The 18243-nt window shown below is 42.3% G+C and overlaps 1 protein-coding gene across 6 annotated transcripts in view; it reads left to right on the forward strand.

Moving 5' to 3' along the window:
• ARHGAP21 (Rho GTPase activating protein 21) overlaps nucleotides 1-13835 on the forward strand; it is a 126528-nt gene extending 112693 nt beyond the window's left edge. For all 6 annotated transcript variants that reach the window (XM_063324643.1, XM_063324644.1, XM_063324642.1 and 3 more), the window contains 12 exons: nucleotides 402-466; nucleotides 549-697; nucleotides 2241-2383; nucleotides 2479-2634; nucleotides 2742-2820; nucleotides 3298-3371; nucleotides 3457-3546; nucleotides 5524-5649; nucleotides 5849-5890; nucleotides 6226-6331; nucleotides 8122-8153; nucleotides 11266-13835. In XM_063324643.1, the coding sequence (XP_063180713.1) occupies nucleotides 402-466; nucleotides 549-697; nucleotides 2241-2383; nucleotides 2479-2634; nucleotides 2742-2820; nucleotides 3298-3371; nucleotides 3457-3546; nucleotides 5524-5649; nucleotides 5849-5890; nucleotides 6226-6331; nucleotides 8122-8153; nucleotides 11266-12999 (2796 nt within the window). In that variant the 3' untranslated portion in view covers nucleotides 13000-13835. The remainder of the gene's footprint in view (nucleotides 1-401; nucleotides 467-548; nucleotides 698-2240; nucleotides 2384-2478; nucleotides 2635-2741; nucleotides 2821-3297; nucleotides 3372-3456; nucleotides 3547-5523; nucleotides 5650-5848; nucleotides 5891-6225; nucleotides 6332-8121; nucleotides 8154-11265) is intronic.
• Nucleotides 13836-18243: the final 4408 nt, after the last annotated feature.

The following is an 18243-nucleotide window of genomic DNA, read 5'->3' on the forward strand; positions in this document are numbered from 1 at the left end:
AGTTATTAGACAGATGGATAAAGCACATTTGAATTCGTGTCTTTCAGCTGTATCTGTAGTAGTAGTTAGTTATATAAGTACTCTGTGCACATAGGATTGGATTTTTCAGAGTAGGGTGTGTTGACTTGCATGTTTTCTATTTAAACTTACTTTCAATTTAACAGGATTTCATCAGATTGTATTGCTTTGGAAAAAAAAAGTGTAAACAGCAGCATTTAATTTGTATTTACTCACTTCAGTTTTACTCAGGGATTTTAAATGCTCTGTCCTTATTGTTGTAAAGGACTGCCTTTTAGATATTGTGGGGGTTTTTTGACTATATTGAAATGATAATTTTTCATATGCGGTCTGATGGGAAGAGTCTTATAAGATTGTAAAGTAGATCTCAATTTGTTTTGTAGGATACTGGTGTCACTAGTAGAGATCTAATTAGTCGAAGGATTAAAGAATACAGTACGATGATGAGGTAGGTGAATTATATGCTGCCAGTAGTTCTTGTAGACTTCTTATCTAGCGTCTTTTTACTGAAGTAATATATCCTGTTTCAGTTCTTCAAGCAGCAAATCGGAGCCATCTCCCAAAACGCCTCGCCAGAGTCTAAGTATCAGACAGACTCTGCTTGGAACTAAGGCAGAACAGAGGACCCAGAGTCCGCATTCTCCTAAGGACGAGTCTGAAAGGAAGCTTCTCACTAAAGGTCTGTATGTTTTGTGTATTTCTTTAGTTCCTTATAGCTCCAGTGTGAGGCCATCGAGACGCCTATTCAGGTTTTTCGAACTCATGAATATACAGATGCAAATCAGGTATTAACCAGTTTAGTGATTTTTTTTTTTTAAGCTGCAGCTATAATCACTCATTTCTTGTAGCTGCTTTATTTAGCTGTTATCTTAGACATACTTCAGGTCTTCTCAGATCCCTGAACCTTTTTATTCTAGTCCCCTCTCAAGGGGGTTTCAGGTTTTTTTTCCTACAGCTCCATGTAGTGTTAACGGCAGTAAAATACAGGTGTTATGCTTCTTGTCACCAAAATTTTGCCAAGCTTTGGAAGTAATTTTGTGTGTAATTCATACTTCTGTCTCCAGCTGACTTGGAAATAACACAGTAAACTCATATTTTAAATATGCTGTTAAGAAACCAGAGTTTTCCACTGAAGCGTTTCAGAAGTAGAGAACTTTTTTTTTTTTTTTTTTGGTCTTAATCATTATACAGTACAGGAGTGAAACTCCATTATTTTTTCCAGAACAAAATTAACATCTGCTGAGTTCCAAAAAAGTCCAAAGAGCTGGCACTGCAAACTTAAATCAGTAACTGAACTCCATCAAATAATGTCACAAGCTACTCTCCCCCCCCCCCCCGAATGTGTGAATGTGTGGTATTTCTGATCAGACTGTGCCTGTAAGGATGTTGCACACGAATTCAGGCAACTGGCTGAGCAATCAGTTTTGGTCAACCACTTCTGAACAATTCAGCCTTGCGTTTAAGCTGTGTGTGAATTCTGTTTTATGTTATCAACAAACGTCCCTTTGCTCCTGCTGTGCTACAGATTATATAACTAAATCACAGATGTTAAGTAAATGTTAAATCTGCTGAAAGAGTGTTTCCAGAAATACTTGAACAAGAAGGAAGTACTATTACATTAGCAACTTGCAGTATAGGATAAATGGGAATTGTAATTTGCTACATGAATTGTATAGGAGCGATAAACAGAGCAACTGAACTCTCTATCTGATTTTTTTAATAGATAATACCTTTAAGTGTTTGAGGCCTGTTTGGAATGATTTAGGACTGACTAAAATCTGGTAATTCTTGGAAGAGTAAGTAGGTCTGCACAAGTGTGAGCATGGCTGCCTAGTTTCACAGGTATTTTGTGCAGCACTGTGATTCGGCAGAGACTTAACCTTGCCTTACTAAATCTAGTTTTTAATTTTCTAAAATGTAATTTATGTACCTTTAGTCTAGAATGATGAAATCCCACAGTATCATCCAGCTACTTGCTTTCCTAAATCTGGGGTGTGAGTATGTTCAAATGTATATTTGGAATCACAGAAAAGTAGAAGGTATGTTTAAGACAGACTAATGTTTAGTGAGTTGTGGGAAGCTGGGAAAGTAAAAGAAGTAAAAATGCAGTAGGTATCATTTGATCTTTGCAAATCTGTTACCTGTATTTACAGTAGTTTTTGTGAGTTAAATGTTCTTATTTTTCTTTATTTCCTTGTTTGCATTATACTAACAACAAAAAGATGAGACAAGCCCACCAAAAGACAAGGGAACATGGAGAAAAGGCATTCCAAGCATTATGAGGAAGACATTTGAAAAGAAGCCATCTGCTGTGGGAACGTTTGGTGTTAGGCTAGATGACTGCCCCCCAGCTCATACCAACAAAGTACGGAAGGACAATTTTTCTTTTTTTTGGTGATTTTAAAATACTTTTTGTATGAATTACTTTGAAATGTACTTATAACTTTTCTTCTTCTTCAGTATATTCCACTGATTGTTGATATATGCTGCAAACTGGTTGAAGAAAGAGGTCTTGAGTACACAGGTATTTATAGAGTTCCTGGAAATAATGCTGCCATCTCAAGTATGCAGGAAGAGCTCAACAAAGGAATGACTGACATTGATGTTCATGATGATGTAAGTCTTCAATCACACTATTTCCAGGCTGAAGTCACAAAAACTTTTGGTTGTGTTGTGATTATAGAGATATAAAGTGTGTCTGTCCTTTTCTTCTAAATGTCTAGAAATGGCGAGACTTGAATGTGATAAGCAGTTTGCTGAAATCCTTCTTTAGAAAGCTTCCAGAACCACTTTTTACCAATGGTAAGTTGTTTACATTGTGATTTTGTCTTTAGAAGTTACTGTTGAACAGTTGTCTTACATCTTTCAGGTAATTTGAGAGAAAATCCAGTGAAACCATCCTAACTCTGCAACAAATGCCCTCTTTCTTCCCCAAATAGCAGGGAGTTGTCATGATCATAGAGCTTAAAAATGAGAGCTGTAAATAGAATTTCTCTGATGGTGGAGCAATTATGAATTTGCAAAAAAAAATGAGTAAAACTTGCAATTTTTCTCTTGCAATATTCTATGAAAGCTGGTTTCTTTCCCTACTGCCATACTGTTATGTTACATACAATTTAATAGGCTAATTTGTGACTTCCGGAGGTCATTCATATAAATATATATATGTTACCTGTTTTCTTGAGGGGTGAGGGCGTATATACATAGTATACATACATAGATATACACACGTATTTATATAAAAAATATATATGATTAATTTCTGTGTTTTTTTAACAGACAAATATGCAGACTTTATAGATGCCAATAGAAAAGAAGATCCTGTTGAACGTCTGAAAACACTGAAAAGACTGGTAAGCTAAAATCAGGTGTGTTGTAGGTGCACTACAAAATCAGCATTAAATATTTAATGTTCTGAATAGTGATTGTTTCTTTCAGATTCATGATTTACCTGAACATCATTACGAGACACTCAAGTTTCTTTCTGCACACTTGAAGACAGTAGCAGAGAACTCAGAAAAGAACAAGGTATCGGAAACAAAAATATAATTTATTTTGGTTTGTTTCATTCATTAAGTACAGTTTTTGTGCGGGATTATTTCTACTAAGGTGATAATTTATTATCATAGGTAAAATTAAGACCTTTGCTATACTGAGAAGATTTTTGCATTAGACTAAGGTCTCCTGCAAAATATGCACCTGTTTAGTGTGAATTGAGTTTATTGAAACTGGTATTCATTCTTATGGGAATAACTGTTTATATCCTAAATTTATCCCGAGTCTGTGAATTTCATATAATCCCATCTAGATGCCAGTAGCAGTGTGTCTGGGCAGGGCAGAGGTGAATGTGTGGCCTGAATGAACCTGTTGACAGAGGCTGTCGCACCGGCTTTGTGTGAAGCCTGGCTTCCTGGATGCTTGAGTAATTTTTAAGACTAGGACTTGCTGTAATTCCTGGAATATTTCATGACCCCATAGATGCTGGTTTGTCTGGTTTTAAGAAAGAAAATTCATGAGGTAGAACGTGGTACTTCACTACAGGGTGTTAGACCACCACAAAGAACAGCTTTTCGTCATTCCTGTGGGGTGGGAGTTAGTTTGCATTAAGTGCTTCTGTGCATGCTATGATCCTACAGTAAATGCAAATAATAGTATCCCCTTTTTTTTTTTACCTCTCAGGGAGGGGTAGCTGAATGCTGTGCACAAAATGGGTGTGCTTATGGATGTTTACCTCAGGGCAGGTAACATAGTGGCTTGTTAATTGGCTACCAGTGTGCAGAGTACAGGAAAAAAATTGATATGATTGATGCTATATAGAGGATCCTATGGCCAATCTTAAATCTTTTAAAAGATCAGGAAATTACTACATTCAAATGAATATGATAGGCTCCAAAATCAGTTCTGCAAATAATAACTTCTAGTTAAATATGAAAGAAAAATATGTGTGTGTATATAAAAAATATTTAACAAATTATAACCTTTAGTGGAGTTACAGCTGGCATTATAAGGAAATGATAGTAAATGTCATTTTTAAATGCAATGCCTAAAGTAAAACTTTATTTATTTTTGTATGGTTTTGGTGTGCTGTGTAAATGTTGTTTAAATAATGTTAATATTATAGAACATACAGGGCTAGATGAGTGAGGTGGGTACTATAATTGTATGACTTGTAAAAGGCCACAGTTCAAGTCAAAGTAAGTGTTAGGGGCTTGTGTCATGCTCACAACTTCCTTCTGGCAAGCCCAAGGACCTTGCCTCCTATGTGTTACTGGTCTATTCTCTGTCACAAGAATAAACTGTAAGTCAGAGAAGTAAGCAAAAACACAAGGTAAGTCTTCTGCTGCTACTCTCTTGGAATTACTTGTCAGAGATATAATATTAAAAGTAAATTAAGCGGATGATTAATGTTGTGACATGATCGGATAACTCTTTTCTCATGAATAGATATGTTAGGTCTATGATGTTGGCTGCTGCTGCCTCCTCCAAAGTAGCTGCAAATTGAATGAGCTCTTTGTCAGTAGACATAATACAGTATTTGATTACCAGCTTAATTTTTTCATGTGTCATGTAAACATTTTCAGGAAGAAACCTCCAATGCCCTTTCCTAAAAAAAAAAAATAAGTTCTTAGAACACCAGTGTTCCTAAACAAAAAAAAATGTCTTTATGGGAAGAAAAAAAAAATTCCCCTGAAAGGGTAAAGAATGTATCTGAGTTCTTGAGTTTTCTGTGCTTGTGGAGCTATTTACTTGCAATGGGTTAGGTAAGGTTGAATTCTGAATTGCAGAAATGTTGAATGCATTTTTTGCAGCTGTGTATAGGAGAGTTTTAGTGCAGTGTAACATGCTACCTGAGTCAGTAATGTGTTTTAAAAACCTTTTTTTTTTTTTTTTTGTTCTCATTTAAAATGGTTCTTGGATATTAATAGTGTTATATTAATGTGCTTAGCCCATAGTATTGTATTTTCTCATTATAAATGTATGATGTGGAAATATTTCATTTCTTAGATGGAACCAAGAAACCTGGCAATAGTATTTGGTCCAACACTTGTGAGGACATCTGATGATAACATGACACACATGGTTACGCACATGCCAGACCAATATAAAATTGTAGAAACACTCATCCAAAAAGTAAGTGGATGCATTTCATTACTTAAAAAATAAGATCGTACGCAGATCGACCAGCTTTTCTCTTACTGGGCCATTTCGGGTCTGGTATTTGTCCGTCAAACTCCAGGGTATCATTTTTAGTAATGCCCGTGTTTGATTGTTCCACATTTGGGTTTTGTGTTTCCTGTGGGGTTTTCACCTTTTTTATTTTAAATTGTAGCATGACTGGTTTTTCACAGAAGATGATGCTGAAGAACCTCTTGTAAGTATTGTGTCATAAATATTTGTGTTCTATTATCTTAGTTTAGAGTCTGCTTCTGCTGCCTTAGAATGTCTATATATTTCTTACTACATCACTGTATGTGTGGTTTGCTCTTCAGAAGCACCTTTTTATCTCTCCAGTCCTTGCAGTAATGAATTTAAAAAAAAAAAAAAAAGCCATGCATTTGTTTTAAAAGCATAAAGCAAAATGGGAAAATAAGAACACGTGAGGAAAGCGTGTCCTCAGGTGAATAATGCGATTTTCTAAATGCTATTGAATCGTAATGAATTATTTGTTGAAACGATGATGAAGAGATCTTTGTTTATTAACTATAGACAACAGTTCAGGAGGAAAACACTGTAGAATCTCAGCCAGTGCCAAACATAGATCATTTACTCACCAACATTGGAAGAACGGGAGTATCTCCTGGAGACGTATCAGGTAACTCTTGCCTGGACGGTGTTAGTCCGTAGGCTAGAATAACCTACTCTGTTAATCCACTGTAACTCTCTCTTCCTATTTTTTTTTTACTAATAAACTGTTTTTCTCTTTTCCAAAAGATCATTAACACTTCTCAGAGACTTGAGTTGTTGATAATCATGCATGAGATAATTTGGAAAACTTTGTCTAACAGGAGTATAATCATTAAAAAGATGGGGCTTGCACGTACTATTTTATTTATTCACAGTAACCCATGCAATCATCATCGTGAGGTGAAGCAGATACGCTGCTGTAAAGTGGTTTGTTGTGATGGCAGAAAGACTGATCTTCACTGGTGTTATAATGTTGCTCCTTCACAATATTAGGAATGCAAAAAATTGAGTTATGTTTTCTTGTGAAGCGGTGGGCACTTTTATAAGTATGTTGCAGTATGTCTATACTAAAGCTGATTTCCTTCTGTTTATAAATGCCATCCTCTTTTGTGGCTAAGGACAAGCATTGCAGGCTCTTTTTTGGTGACTTTTTCTCCCCTCCCTTCACTATACTATTGCACTAACCCAGCATGTTGTATCCCACAAATGTTATCCCTTCGTCTCTAGCTTTTATTTCAGTTTCCAAAGAGTTGTTCAGCACTTACTGAAACAGCCACTTTATACTGATGTTGTAACAGGCGAAGTGGGAGGAGTCTATCACACGGTGATGTCATTAGTGGATTCTGTGATGTCACTGATGGACAGCTGGAACTGTAGGAAGAAGGAGGACTGTTGCCCACACTGTAGCTGCCTTGTCTGCAGAAACCCCCGTTTCTTGTAAATGGAAAGAAAGAAAAAAAAGAAGTTGATCTGTGCTGTAAATTTTCTTTTAAGAGTATTTTAAACAGATCAATGCTACTTTTTAAAAGTTTTTCTGCTGTTTCTTGTTATCTCTGAAGCAGACCCTGAGGAGAAATAGCATGGTATGGTCTACCAGTCTTTCTAGTCATAAAGCATTAGCCATGTGTCAAAAAGGGGTGTGGCAGGGGGCTCAGCTCTTTCGTCCCAGCGAGGAAGTCCCTACAGCTGGAACACAGCCAAGTTCATATTTTTTAGTCATTGTGCTAGCCCCTTCCTACCCCCTTTGTAATTGTATAATCTTGGGTTTTGCGAGACAGTAAAACTATGGTGTCCATTTTTCATTTCATAATGGCGCTTGTTATGGAGAAGTTCAAAACTGGTAGCTGCTGAAATCTAGCTGATTTAAAAATAAAATTTTACCTATACATAGTCAGAGGTGGAGAGAGATGTATAATTGGGGTGTTACACACAAAATATGACTCAATTCCTTTAAAACCTCACCAAAAGAATATGACTACATGAGCCATGATTTGTACCTAGGCCAGCCAACAGTACTAAGACATTCAATTTTGCTTTGTGTATCCTCAATCTCAGGAGAGTACGCAGTACGATCCTGAAAAGGTCTCTCAGCTGCGGTTTTGCAGGGGCTGTATACTTAAAACATCGAATAAACATTAGTATTTCTGTTTTTTACTTAGAAGAACAGGGCTCCTTTGCCATTCCTATCATTGAGCTGGTTCTGCCTACAATTCACAGCATCCTTTCATGGCGGTGGCTTTCTGTGGTGCAGCTTGCATCTTTGTGAGCTCTGACTATTCACTCTGTTCTGGTTTTTATTTGCTTCACATTTTGTTCTGTGCTTGTCCTTTTCCATAAGTCCAGCATTGTCTGTAGCAACAATGAAAAAATTGCACAGAACTGAGCAGAATTGTGTTTGTTTTTTTAATTTTTCTACAGATTCAGCTACTAGTGACTCAGCAAAATCTAAGGTAAATCATTTTGTGAAATTACATAGTTATAAGCTTCTGAAATCTGTTGGATATTTGATTGCTTAATTATAATGCTTATATGTAGGTGTACTGTAGAGCTTACGTAGGAATTTTTGAGTAAGTGGTAATACTGTTCTCTTATCAAATAATTCTAAAGCGTTACACTGGAGAAGTATCCCTTTAAAGTTAGTTAGCTCTAACTGCCAAAGCATCAGCTGCACACACAACCAGCTTTATTCCAAACTCTTGCAGTTGTGAGCGCTTACCTCCTTTTTGCATCTCATTTAGTAGAGGTAAATGTATATAGTTTATTCCCTGTCATTGTTGGTATACTGCTTACTGACAGGCAGTGTTTGTGTTTCCCTATTTTGCTGAGAAAACTATTTGTAGAATTTAGGCTTGTCTTCCTCAGAAGGTAATAGCTCCTTCTCTTATAGGAAGCCAAAAGTTGTGGTTAAAGGTTGCTATGCAAAATCTCCCTAGGAAATATTGTTGTGCTTGGGAGGACAGCCTAGTAGATGGAGAAATTAACACTGGGACGTGGCCAATAGTTCCGTCCTCAGTTTAATGCCGGGGTTCTCCTCTGACCCCTGGACAGATCTTTTGGTCTCTTAGGCTGTTGTCACTAACACGGGATGTCTGCAGCACCGCGCGATACGGCAGCAGGCAGCAGAGCTCAGTCAGCTGTGGTAGCGTGATGCGGCTTTATGCTGGTGTGCGTTCCAGGTGTATCACTGATGCCCCCTTTGAGCTGAGAATGTGACTTAATCCATCCTCCTGCTTCATTGCTGGGATGCCAGCCCAGCTGCTTTGTGATGCTTGCTGCCTCAGCCACTGCCTCGAAAAAGCCCAACTTCCAGGACACCCTGTCACGTTGCCCTTGCCAGGACAGCGCGCTGTTTGCGGATTGCTTCTCACTGAAAGCCACCCGCGAGCAGCACAGACCAGCATCAGTCGGGCCACCCTCACAGGCCTGCGAGCAGCAGCGCGGGATGCCTGCAGATTGCCTGCGCCAGGAGCTTGCTTACGGCTCAGCCCGCCCTGCTTGCAGCAAGACATGTTCCAAGTGGAGCTCCAGCTGGCTGCATTACTTGATATCCTTCTCGGCAAGAAGGACATGTGCCTGTTGCCAACCCATGGAAAAAAATGCACAGAGCTCACCCATCCTTTATGTGGGGACGCTAGCTAATGCAAGAATACCATTTAAGTGGTGAGAAGAATTGCTGTGGTCACTTGGAAAATGGTAGGCCCCAACACGCAGTGGTGCATTGCCAGTTGGTTTTTGATTGCCAGTTGGTTTTTGATTGCCAGTTGGTTTTTGATTGCCAGTTGGTTTTTGATTGCCACTTGTCTGCTGGCACAGTGATTCAGAGGTGTCACCCGCTGACCAGAAGGTTCTTTGTCCGTGCTGCCTGTAGGCAGTCGTTGTGCAGGAGTCCAGGCAGTTGCTGTAGGTAGTCATCATGCAAGCTTCTCAGATGCTTGTTTCCATGGGTGCTCTCAGCAAGACTTAACACGTCTGCTGCCCATCTTGTCCTATCTCTGAGCTCTGCATCAAGAACATGGGATATTCTTTGTCATGCAGCACAAGGCTCTGGATAACCATAAATATTTTTGCTACTGTTAGTTGAATAGAAGTTTCTCCCAACTCTTCCCTGTCCATGTTCATGTAAACAAGTTAGTGCACCTTCATTGAGGCTGTCATGGTCAGTATAGCTGCTCTATTATTGTGTGGCTGTTTGACCTTGGCTTGTGAAGTCATATAGCGCCAGTTTTCACCATTGCAAGTACCTCTTTAATTTCTGAGGAGACAGTGAATAGGAATGAAATTTGCACCAAGAAAAAGTGTTCAAGCAGAAATAATAAATGCACTGTATCTGTTCAGTGCTTCGCTTTGTACGGTCAGTGCATTTATGCCACAGTGGTCGGCATCCTCTGGTAGTTTACCATGCTGTGATTCTGTGCTTATGGAGCAGAGAAGCATCTTGTTGGTCAACAGCTGAGAAGTTAGATGATGACTAGTGTGCGTTAGCTCTCCCTTTTTCTTTAAGCTTATTCTCTTACCTAGGTATCTGGAATCACTAGATGGTCCTTTCAGTAATGATGTCCCAGCTTTTTTTGTTAAAATGCTACCATGATGGTAGGTGGCTCTTCCCTCCCTACTTTCCCTCTCCCTCTCTGCATAGTAACAAACAATTGGGGTTTCAAAGACTTTTTGAGTGTAGCCCATCATGCTCGTCTGAGTTTTCCTTCCCTTGGGTCAGAAAGAGGGGCTAGACATCTGAACGTGGGCTTAGGTTCAGGTAGCGGACACCTAAACTGCTCTTGTTGAGCCTTAGACAGATGTCAAATTTCAGTCCCACTATGTTAAAGGCCTCCAATGCAAGCAGCTGCCCTTCTGAGTAGATCCTGTTGCTGTATTCTTCTCCCAAGTGTCTGCAGTGTGCAAACCGCGCTGCTCAGCAGTCAGAGACAGGCTGGTACCTGCCCTAAACCTTCCACTTCTTCTAAAGGTAGCTGTGGGGCAGTAACTAGGAAGGGTACGTAGCTTTGAAGTGGCCAGGTAGTAATGCTGTCAGTGTACTGAAAATCCTCAAAAATCAGGAAGAAGTTATTTCTGTTAATTTTCTATACTTGTGCATAAACTAGGCTTTCATTTTATTGATTCAATTTAAAAACTCAATCTGAAAGGTAATAGATCAACTGAAAAACAGTTTAGGAAGTTAGCCTTTTCACATAGGTGAGACCTTGAAAGGAGATTTAAACCACACTCGTACCTCGTCCGTGAAGCAGTTTCTGTTGCAAACCAGTCTTGAAAAGGTTGTCTTGGTGTAACGGAGCCTGCTTTATAAGTCAATTGAAAGCTGAATAGGTGTATATACAAACTAGTCTTTGTCAAGTTGAAGGGATTCAGATAAAAAGCGGAATTCTCAGGATGAAAATTGACTTCTTGGGCAATGTCATGTAGACTACAGAAAAAGCATGGAAATGTTTCCTGAATAAAGACAGACTTTCTGCTGTGAAGTTTAGGATGTGTTTTTACAAAGTCTCAGGCTAACGAATGTTTCTTTGTGATTTCTGATCATGCGCTCTCCCTTTTCTTTTTAAACAGGGTTCTTGGGGTTCTGGAAAGGATCAGTATAGCAAGGAACTGCTTGTGTCCTCCATTTTTGCAGCAGCTAGTCGCAAGCGGAAAAAAACAAAAGAGAAACCACAACCAAGCAGCTCAGAGGATGAGTTGGATAATGTGTTTTTCAAGAAGGAGCTTGCAGAACAATCTCGTGGTGACACAACAAAAGAGGACATAGCTAAAGGGGAATATGAGAGAGAGAGAGACGCAGGGAGAAAACAGAGGATGTTTGTCCTGAAGGAAAGAGAGAACAGCAGTAAAAAAGATGTGAATGTTGTAAAGGATGAAAAGAAGTCATTAAAGAAAGAGAGTGTCCTGTCAGAGGAACCTTCACTGCCTTACCATGAAAAATGTACAAAATCACCGAATCTCAGATGTCTGCAAACCACACAGAAGAATAACCCAAAAATGCCTATTTCGCAATCTTCTTCCCAGGTTGAGGAGACAGTGTCTGACTCTGGCACTATGCTGAGCACTTCCTCCCAGGCTTCCCAGCACAAATACTCATGCAAAAAAGTAGCCAGCCCTGAAATTAAACACAGTGAGTTTTTAGCAGCTGATGTCAGTTCCATCACCTCAGATTATTCAACTACTTCATCTACGATGTACCTGACTGGCTTAGATGCCAGTATGCTGAGCCCTGAGGTGCAGTCAGTGACGGAAAGCAAGGGAGAAGATGCCGATGATGAAAGAAGTGAATTGATCAGCGAAGGGCGTCCTATGGAGACAGACAGTGAGAGTGACTTCCCTGTCTTTGCCACCAACGCAGCTGCTGAAAGGCTGTCCAAGGGGAAGGTTTCAGACGTGGTAAAGACCAGTCGGAGGAACTCTGAAGAAAGCGAAGTAAGTTGTACTGAGGGAAGTTCAACACCAAAGTTAGAGAGTCGCAGGCTTTTTAGCTCACACAAACTAATAGAATGTGATACGCTGTCTAGGAGAAAGTCTGCACGGCACAAAACAGACAGTGAGGGTTCAGGGGATGCGAAGAGCGAGAAGGACTTGCCTGCTGTGACCAAAATGTTTGACATAATGAAAAAAGGAAGATCGACGAGCAGTTTAGCTACATCAGCCAGAAGCGAGACTGACAAACAAGAACCTACCTGGAGACTTAAAATTACAGATAGGTTAAAGCTGCGACTCAAATCGTCTGCAGATGACATGTTTGGAGTTGGGAATCAAAAAGCTAACTCTGTGGAGACCGCTAAGAGGAAAAATATCAGGCGAAGGCATACGCTTGGAGGCCAGAGGGATTTCGCTGAAATAAGTGTCCTGAATGCTTGGAAAGCTCAAGAGCCGAGTCAAAGTAGGGAGAGAGAATCTGAGCTTTCAGCTGTGAATCGGTTGAAGCCAAAGTGTCCGGCGCAGGACCTCTCGATCTCAGACTGGCTTGCACGAGAACGTTTACGCACTAGCACAACTGACCTTAATACGGGTGAAACTGGAAAGCCCAGACTTGAGAACACTAGCTTAGCAGATGTATCCAAGGCAGAGCTGCCTTTATCTGCAGAGGTGCAGGCAGATGAAGGCAGTTCTTCCAGCAGCTTGACTTTAATTAATAGAACACCACCTTCGGGACCATTTCAGCCACCGGACCAGGTAAATGGTGAAAATTATCAGAATATGAACAAAAACAACTTCAGCCCAGCAGTTGATGCCCATCCTCATAAACTGTCTGGGACCCAAGTGGTTAGATCTCGCTTCTACCAGTATCTTTGAAATGGGGAGATATGTCCACTACAGCAATTCATTAACTTACTGTTACACTTCCCAGTAACTGTGTGTATGTGTGTGTGTACATATATATATATATATATATTTTTTCCTGTACTGTTGTTGTTATGCAGCCTTCATTTGGGCTGGTTTCATCAATATGCTCTGTGGAACGTCTTCACAGTGCATTACCACAGCCAGAAGAACACTAAAGTTAAAGTATATATATATTTTAAGAAAAAGTATATTTGATGGCTGCATACAAATGTTGAACAAAGCATCTGATGCAACACGCTGTGTAGTGTATACATGGTTTTCTGACTGAGAGTTGGCCTGGCATTAGTATGCAGAAAAAATTGTTCTTTTGGTTTAGTCACTAACAAGTGCCTCATCATAAATTCATTTGGTTTGTTAGGGTGCCATATTGTTAAATTAGAGAAACTTATTACAAACAAATGAATGCATTTTACTGTTAACGAGTTTCATTACATTTTACAAATGTTAACACAGGTGGCTACAGAGCTTCCATTCCTTAGGCATTCCAGTAAATATTGGAGTTTTATATTTCCAATTTTAATACAGATTTTGAGTTTTATGTGACTTGAATTTTTAATCTTTCTGTAAAATAAGTAACTTAAATGTACATATTACATGTGTATCTTTTCTTCAGATACCAGATTTGATATAAATGTTGTAACATAGGCGTGTAGATAGTGGATACTGGATGGAACTGGTTTCTTTTATTGAGAATATAATTCTGCATGAAGACCTAATGAATCCAAACCTGTATCATGCCTGTGTGCATACCCACTTAAACACTGGAAATAAAATTGTTTTGGTGACTCTTTGCGTGAGGTGAATTCATTCTAGTGAACAGTTTTAAAATGTCACGTTCACAAGTTGCAGCCGGCAGCTGCCCTCAGGACCACGAGACTTGCAGTGGCTCCTGGCCGAAGGGCGCTTCTCCTCAAAGCCGTCTCTGTGGGATGAGGCCACATACGAGAGGGGGTCAGTTGATTAAATATTTTCATCTTGATATATAATCTGATTCTGAGGTATGTAGCAGATGGGTTTATGTTTAATATGCTGCTTTTGCAGGACAGAAAGCAACATGTCCATAATCATCCCCAAGTCAGTGAGAGCAAATACCAGTGTCTGCCACTCAAAGCGTTACTGTGAGTCTTGGACTTTTTATAGTTTTAACTTTGAGGATGAGTTTCTACACTAAAAACCTGTCCGTGTGTGAACTCTCCACCAGTTACATTTTCTTTTCTGTTTCCTTGCATACCTGCTGGAGAACAAGGCAGCCGTTCATTGCTTCGGGTGTTCCAGGTCTTGCACTGTCCCTGGCTTGGCAGAGCATTAAACCTGGATCGATGACAAATAAGCAATGAACGTTGTGGGCATTGAAAAGTGTACTTCTACACACGTGTCCTGCTACTGAGAAGAGAAGGAATGACAGCAGCCAGGATGTGTAGGCTGGCACGGTTGCCAACAAACTTCGTTACTTTACAGAGTGACTCTAATAGTCCTGTGCTTTGATCTGCTGTGGTTTTGATACTCGTGAGAAATCATTATAAAAATTGGCTGTCAAGAAAAGCATCGGATACAACAAATGAGGGTCTGTGAAAGTTCTCGCCATGGGGAACTTTGTGTGCATCTAATTGTGTGCATCTAGTATGAATTCACACAAAAATGAATCATGTTCTTGCGGTCTCCTTGCAAACAGCAATGTCTTTCCCCCCCCCGAGCAAACAACTGGGGCTTCAGCAGCGTTTCCGTGTGCAGCGTGAGGAAGAGCAGGTGTGTTCTGTGAAACACCGAGGAATTGATGGTGGGTTTTGTTTCAATCCTAATAGTAATGTGTATTTGAACACGAGATTTCCGGACACGGTGTTGCGATGCCTCTGCGATGCTGTTCATCAGCAAATACCCATCGCCTCTTACTGGAGGTGTATTTTGTCCCATCAGTAGCCTCAGAAGCTTGTTAGAGCGGATGTTGAGCATCCACAGTAGGTCACAGGGGTCTTCTCGATGAGGCAGTGTACTCACAGAGGCACATAAGGGCTGCTGGGGGTCTGTGTCTTAGTCTGATTTGACAGCCATTTTGATGGACCAAATTAATTTTCATTTTGTTGTGTTTATAGATAACTATGGATTTTAACTCCTGAGTCTAGATACATGGCTGCCAGCTCTTAGGCCGGAGAACACAGAACTTCTACTCCATTGACTGGACTAGAGCACAAGATCTTTTGAAAAGATCTTTTGAAAAATTAGAAATTTAAAAACCCACAAAAATCAGAAAACAAACAAAAAAATCCCGACAACACACAAAAGAGGACAAATTCAAGGCCTCGGCAGCTTCCATGGTGTCTTCTGCTGCTGCACTGGCTGCATGGAAGCTGCAGAGCAGTTGCAGAAGGAGCTTGGACACAAGTTGGGGATATCCCTGGGGGTGTGAGAAAAGGATTACAGCGGTTCAGCCCACCACGGCCTTGCCCTTTGTGTCCAGCAGGTCTTGCAGGAGAACCTGGAGGCGGAGTGGGAGGGGGGGAGCTCTGGGGAAGCGCTTGCAGGGGGGACGCAGAGGGATGTCGGATGCATCAGGGCCAGGTGATGACTGAGCTGGCCCTGAAGAAGGCAGCGGGTGGCAGCAGATCTGAGGCTGGAGAAACACTGATGCTTTTTGTGTTCTTTGAAGACTGCCAAGATTTGGGGCCACCTTATTGCAGCCAGTGTGGCACTTGAGATGACAGACGTTTTTAGGAGGCATTGCTATGCCCTGTTCTTAACAGCAGCTACTTCAGACCCTTACCTGTGGTGCTTTGTTCTGTTCTGTTCTTTTTTTATCGTTGTGTTTTGGTTTGTTTTTTCCCCTCCTGCTGCGGAAGAGAAGGGTGACAGTCTGATCGATGCAGGAAGGGAAATGCCTGCAGTAACCTGCCTGGAGGTGAATACCGTTAGTGCCAGCCTTTCCCCTGGAAGCTGGGTTGAGCGGGGTGGGCGGCTCCAGGGGGTGGCAGAGCCGTGGAGGTGGGCAGGGACCCCTGGCGACCCCCTCGCCCTGCCCTGGCCTGGGCCGGCGCAGCCAGAGCTCAGGGCTGGAGCTGGCCGGGTTTTGAGTATCTCCAAGGATGGAGCCTCCAAAACCTCCCTGGGCGACCTGTGGCTGATCACACAGTAAAAAGGGTTTGTTTGGGTTTTTTCTGATGTTTAATCAGAATTTCTTATATTTCAGTTTGTGCCTATTTTTCATTTTTACACTCATCGGAAGGATTCAAGCTGGCTTGGAAAGTACTTCAGGACTGAGGGCTGCTTGGAGCTGCAAGTCGTTAGGAACAGGTCTAAGCTAAGATCTGATGGGGGAAGTAAAAAAAAAGAGGACAAACTGTGGTGGTAGTAATAGCGTTCGGATGTTTAAAATGGATCCAAACAGTGGTTCCTGTTTCAGTGGGGATCAGTGGTTGAGTTTGAAATGTTTTTTCGGGGATCTGGTCATGGTCATACAGCACCTCCAGCTTTTTAAGCCTCTCTGAAGGGCTTGTTACATTCCCGTATCACAGCACCGATAATGTGGAATTAAGGCATGGCCACAGATGGCTTCCTCACTTCTTTCACACTGCGGAAGAGCTGAAGGAAAACCGTTTGCTGAGCTGCACGTCAGGGTCTGCAGCCATCTGGGGAGAACCCTCTCCATGTTGTCCAGGCAGGAGGAAGGAGTGTGAAGTGTGGCCTCATCTGCTATAAAAGGCTGTGTTCTTGTTTCTAAAGCCAGGTCATCCGTTACACCATCCCCATTTAGATAGTAATCAAGCAATTAATTGCACCAGCCTGCCAAAAGAAGGGTGTAGTTTGATATGTGACCGGGAGGGCGAATGACTTAAAGCAGGCCTGCCACCATTGAAGTGGGGCGTGTGCCTGTGGCTCACAGCCGTGGGACTGTAAAAATCGGCTTTAATTGTTTGTTATCGAACCCCTGAGTGTTTAAAGCGTGCAGGAAGAGCTGCCTCTTGGTGGGGATCAGACGGATTTTGGCCCTGTATATTTCTAGGCAGAACCGTCCTGCACATCCCTCCTCTCCCCAGCCCTGTGCATCCTCCTCTGCTCGGCCGTCCCCCGCCATGCCCTGGCTGTTGCCGGGGCTGGGTGCTGCGTTGCTTCATTTCTGCTGCAGTCCCCGTAGGCCCCCTCGGCTGGCACACAGGGGTGGCGCTGACTCTGCTGGGAAGGTCCCGCTCGCCTCCTGACTCCTTCCACCTCCAAAGGGAGTGGTGAGCAGCCTCGCCAATGGTTTTCTGGGAGCGGTGAGGTCCTATTGCATCCCAACCCGTGGGATTGCTGTAAGCTAAAGAAACTTGATGGACTTGTGCTGCAAACACAACTGCTGGTAGCCTGGAGATGCGGTGCCCCGCTGGGTTCTTTCTTTCTGAAGAGCCTCTCTTACCTTTAAACTGCCGGAGAGCTGGCGAGAGCCGGGTGTGGAATGGTGTGTGCCAGTGCCCTGGCGGTGGCAGGGAGGCCGGGCTGCTTGGCAGCGCGTTCCCTTTCTGAAGGCAGCCTCTCGCCTGCTGGGGCCGAGGGCTGCTCTCAGCACGGAGCCCCCCTTTGCAGTGGTGGGCACCCAGTGGCTCTCACCCCTAACCGGCTGCAGTCCCCTCCCCCAAAACTGCCTCTTCCTCCCTGGTTTGCAGTGAGAAACTTGGCTTTTCAGTCGCTAGCCTGTGCTGTTTCCTTCCGTGCTCAAGGGGTTTATTTTACAGACTTGCTGATTTTTCTAAACGCTCAGCGTTCACAAGGGCTCCTGGTGCCGAGCCGCAGCCTGCGCGCAGCCCTGCCCTGCCTGCCTTCGTGGGAGCCCAACAACTTCATTGCTGTAGAGGCAGGAGGGGGAGGGAGTGGGCGCTGCCCGGCTCCCGATGCTCCCAGCAGCGGGTCGTGAGCCGGCTGCGGATGGTTTCCTGGCGGGTGCTGCCACCCAGCACTGGGGGAGACAAAACGCGGTGGGTGCTGGAAGACGTGCACGTTGCAGTGCAGCCGAGGCCACGAGTGGGTGTTGTGTTCACTCCCTGATGGCGGTTTCCACATAAAGCAATAATTACCCGTTGCGTACAGCACTGCCGTACTGCCCGCTGCTGCCCACCGACTGCAGGGACCCTGGTTATTTATACAGCTACTGTCAGCATCTAAATTTGAGGCCATGCTGCTGCAGCCCCAAAGAGGTCACGAGAAGCCACAGGGGGAGCAGCGCCA

This window comes from Chroicocephalus ridibundus, chromosome 2, assembly GCF_963924245.1.
Source record: "Chroicocephalus ridibundus chromosome 2, bChrRid1.1, whole genome shotgun sequence".
In the NCBI taxonomy this organism is placed as follows: domain Eukaryota; kingdom Metazoa; phylum Chordata; class Aves; order Charadriiformes; family Laridae; genus Chroicocephalus; species Chroicocephalus ridibundus.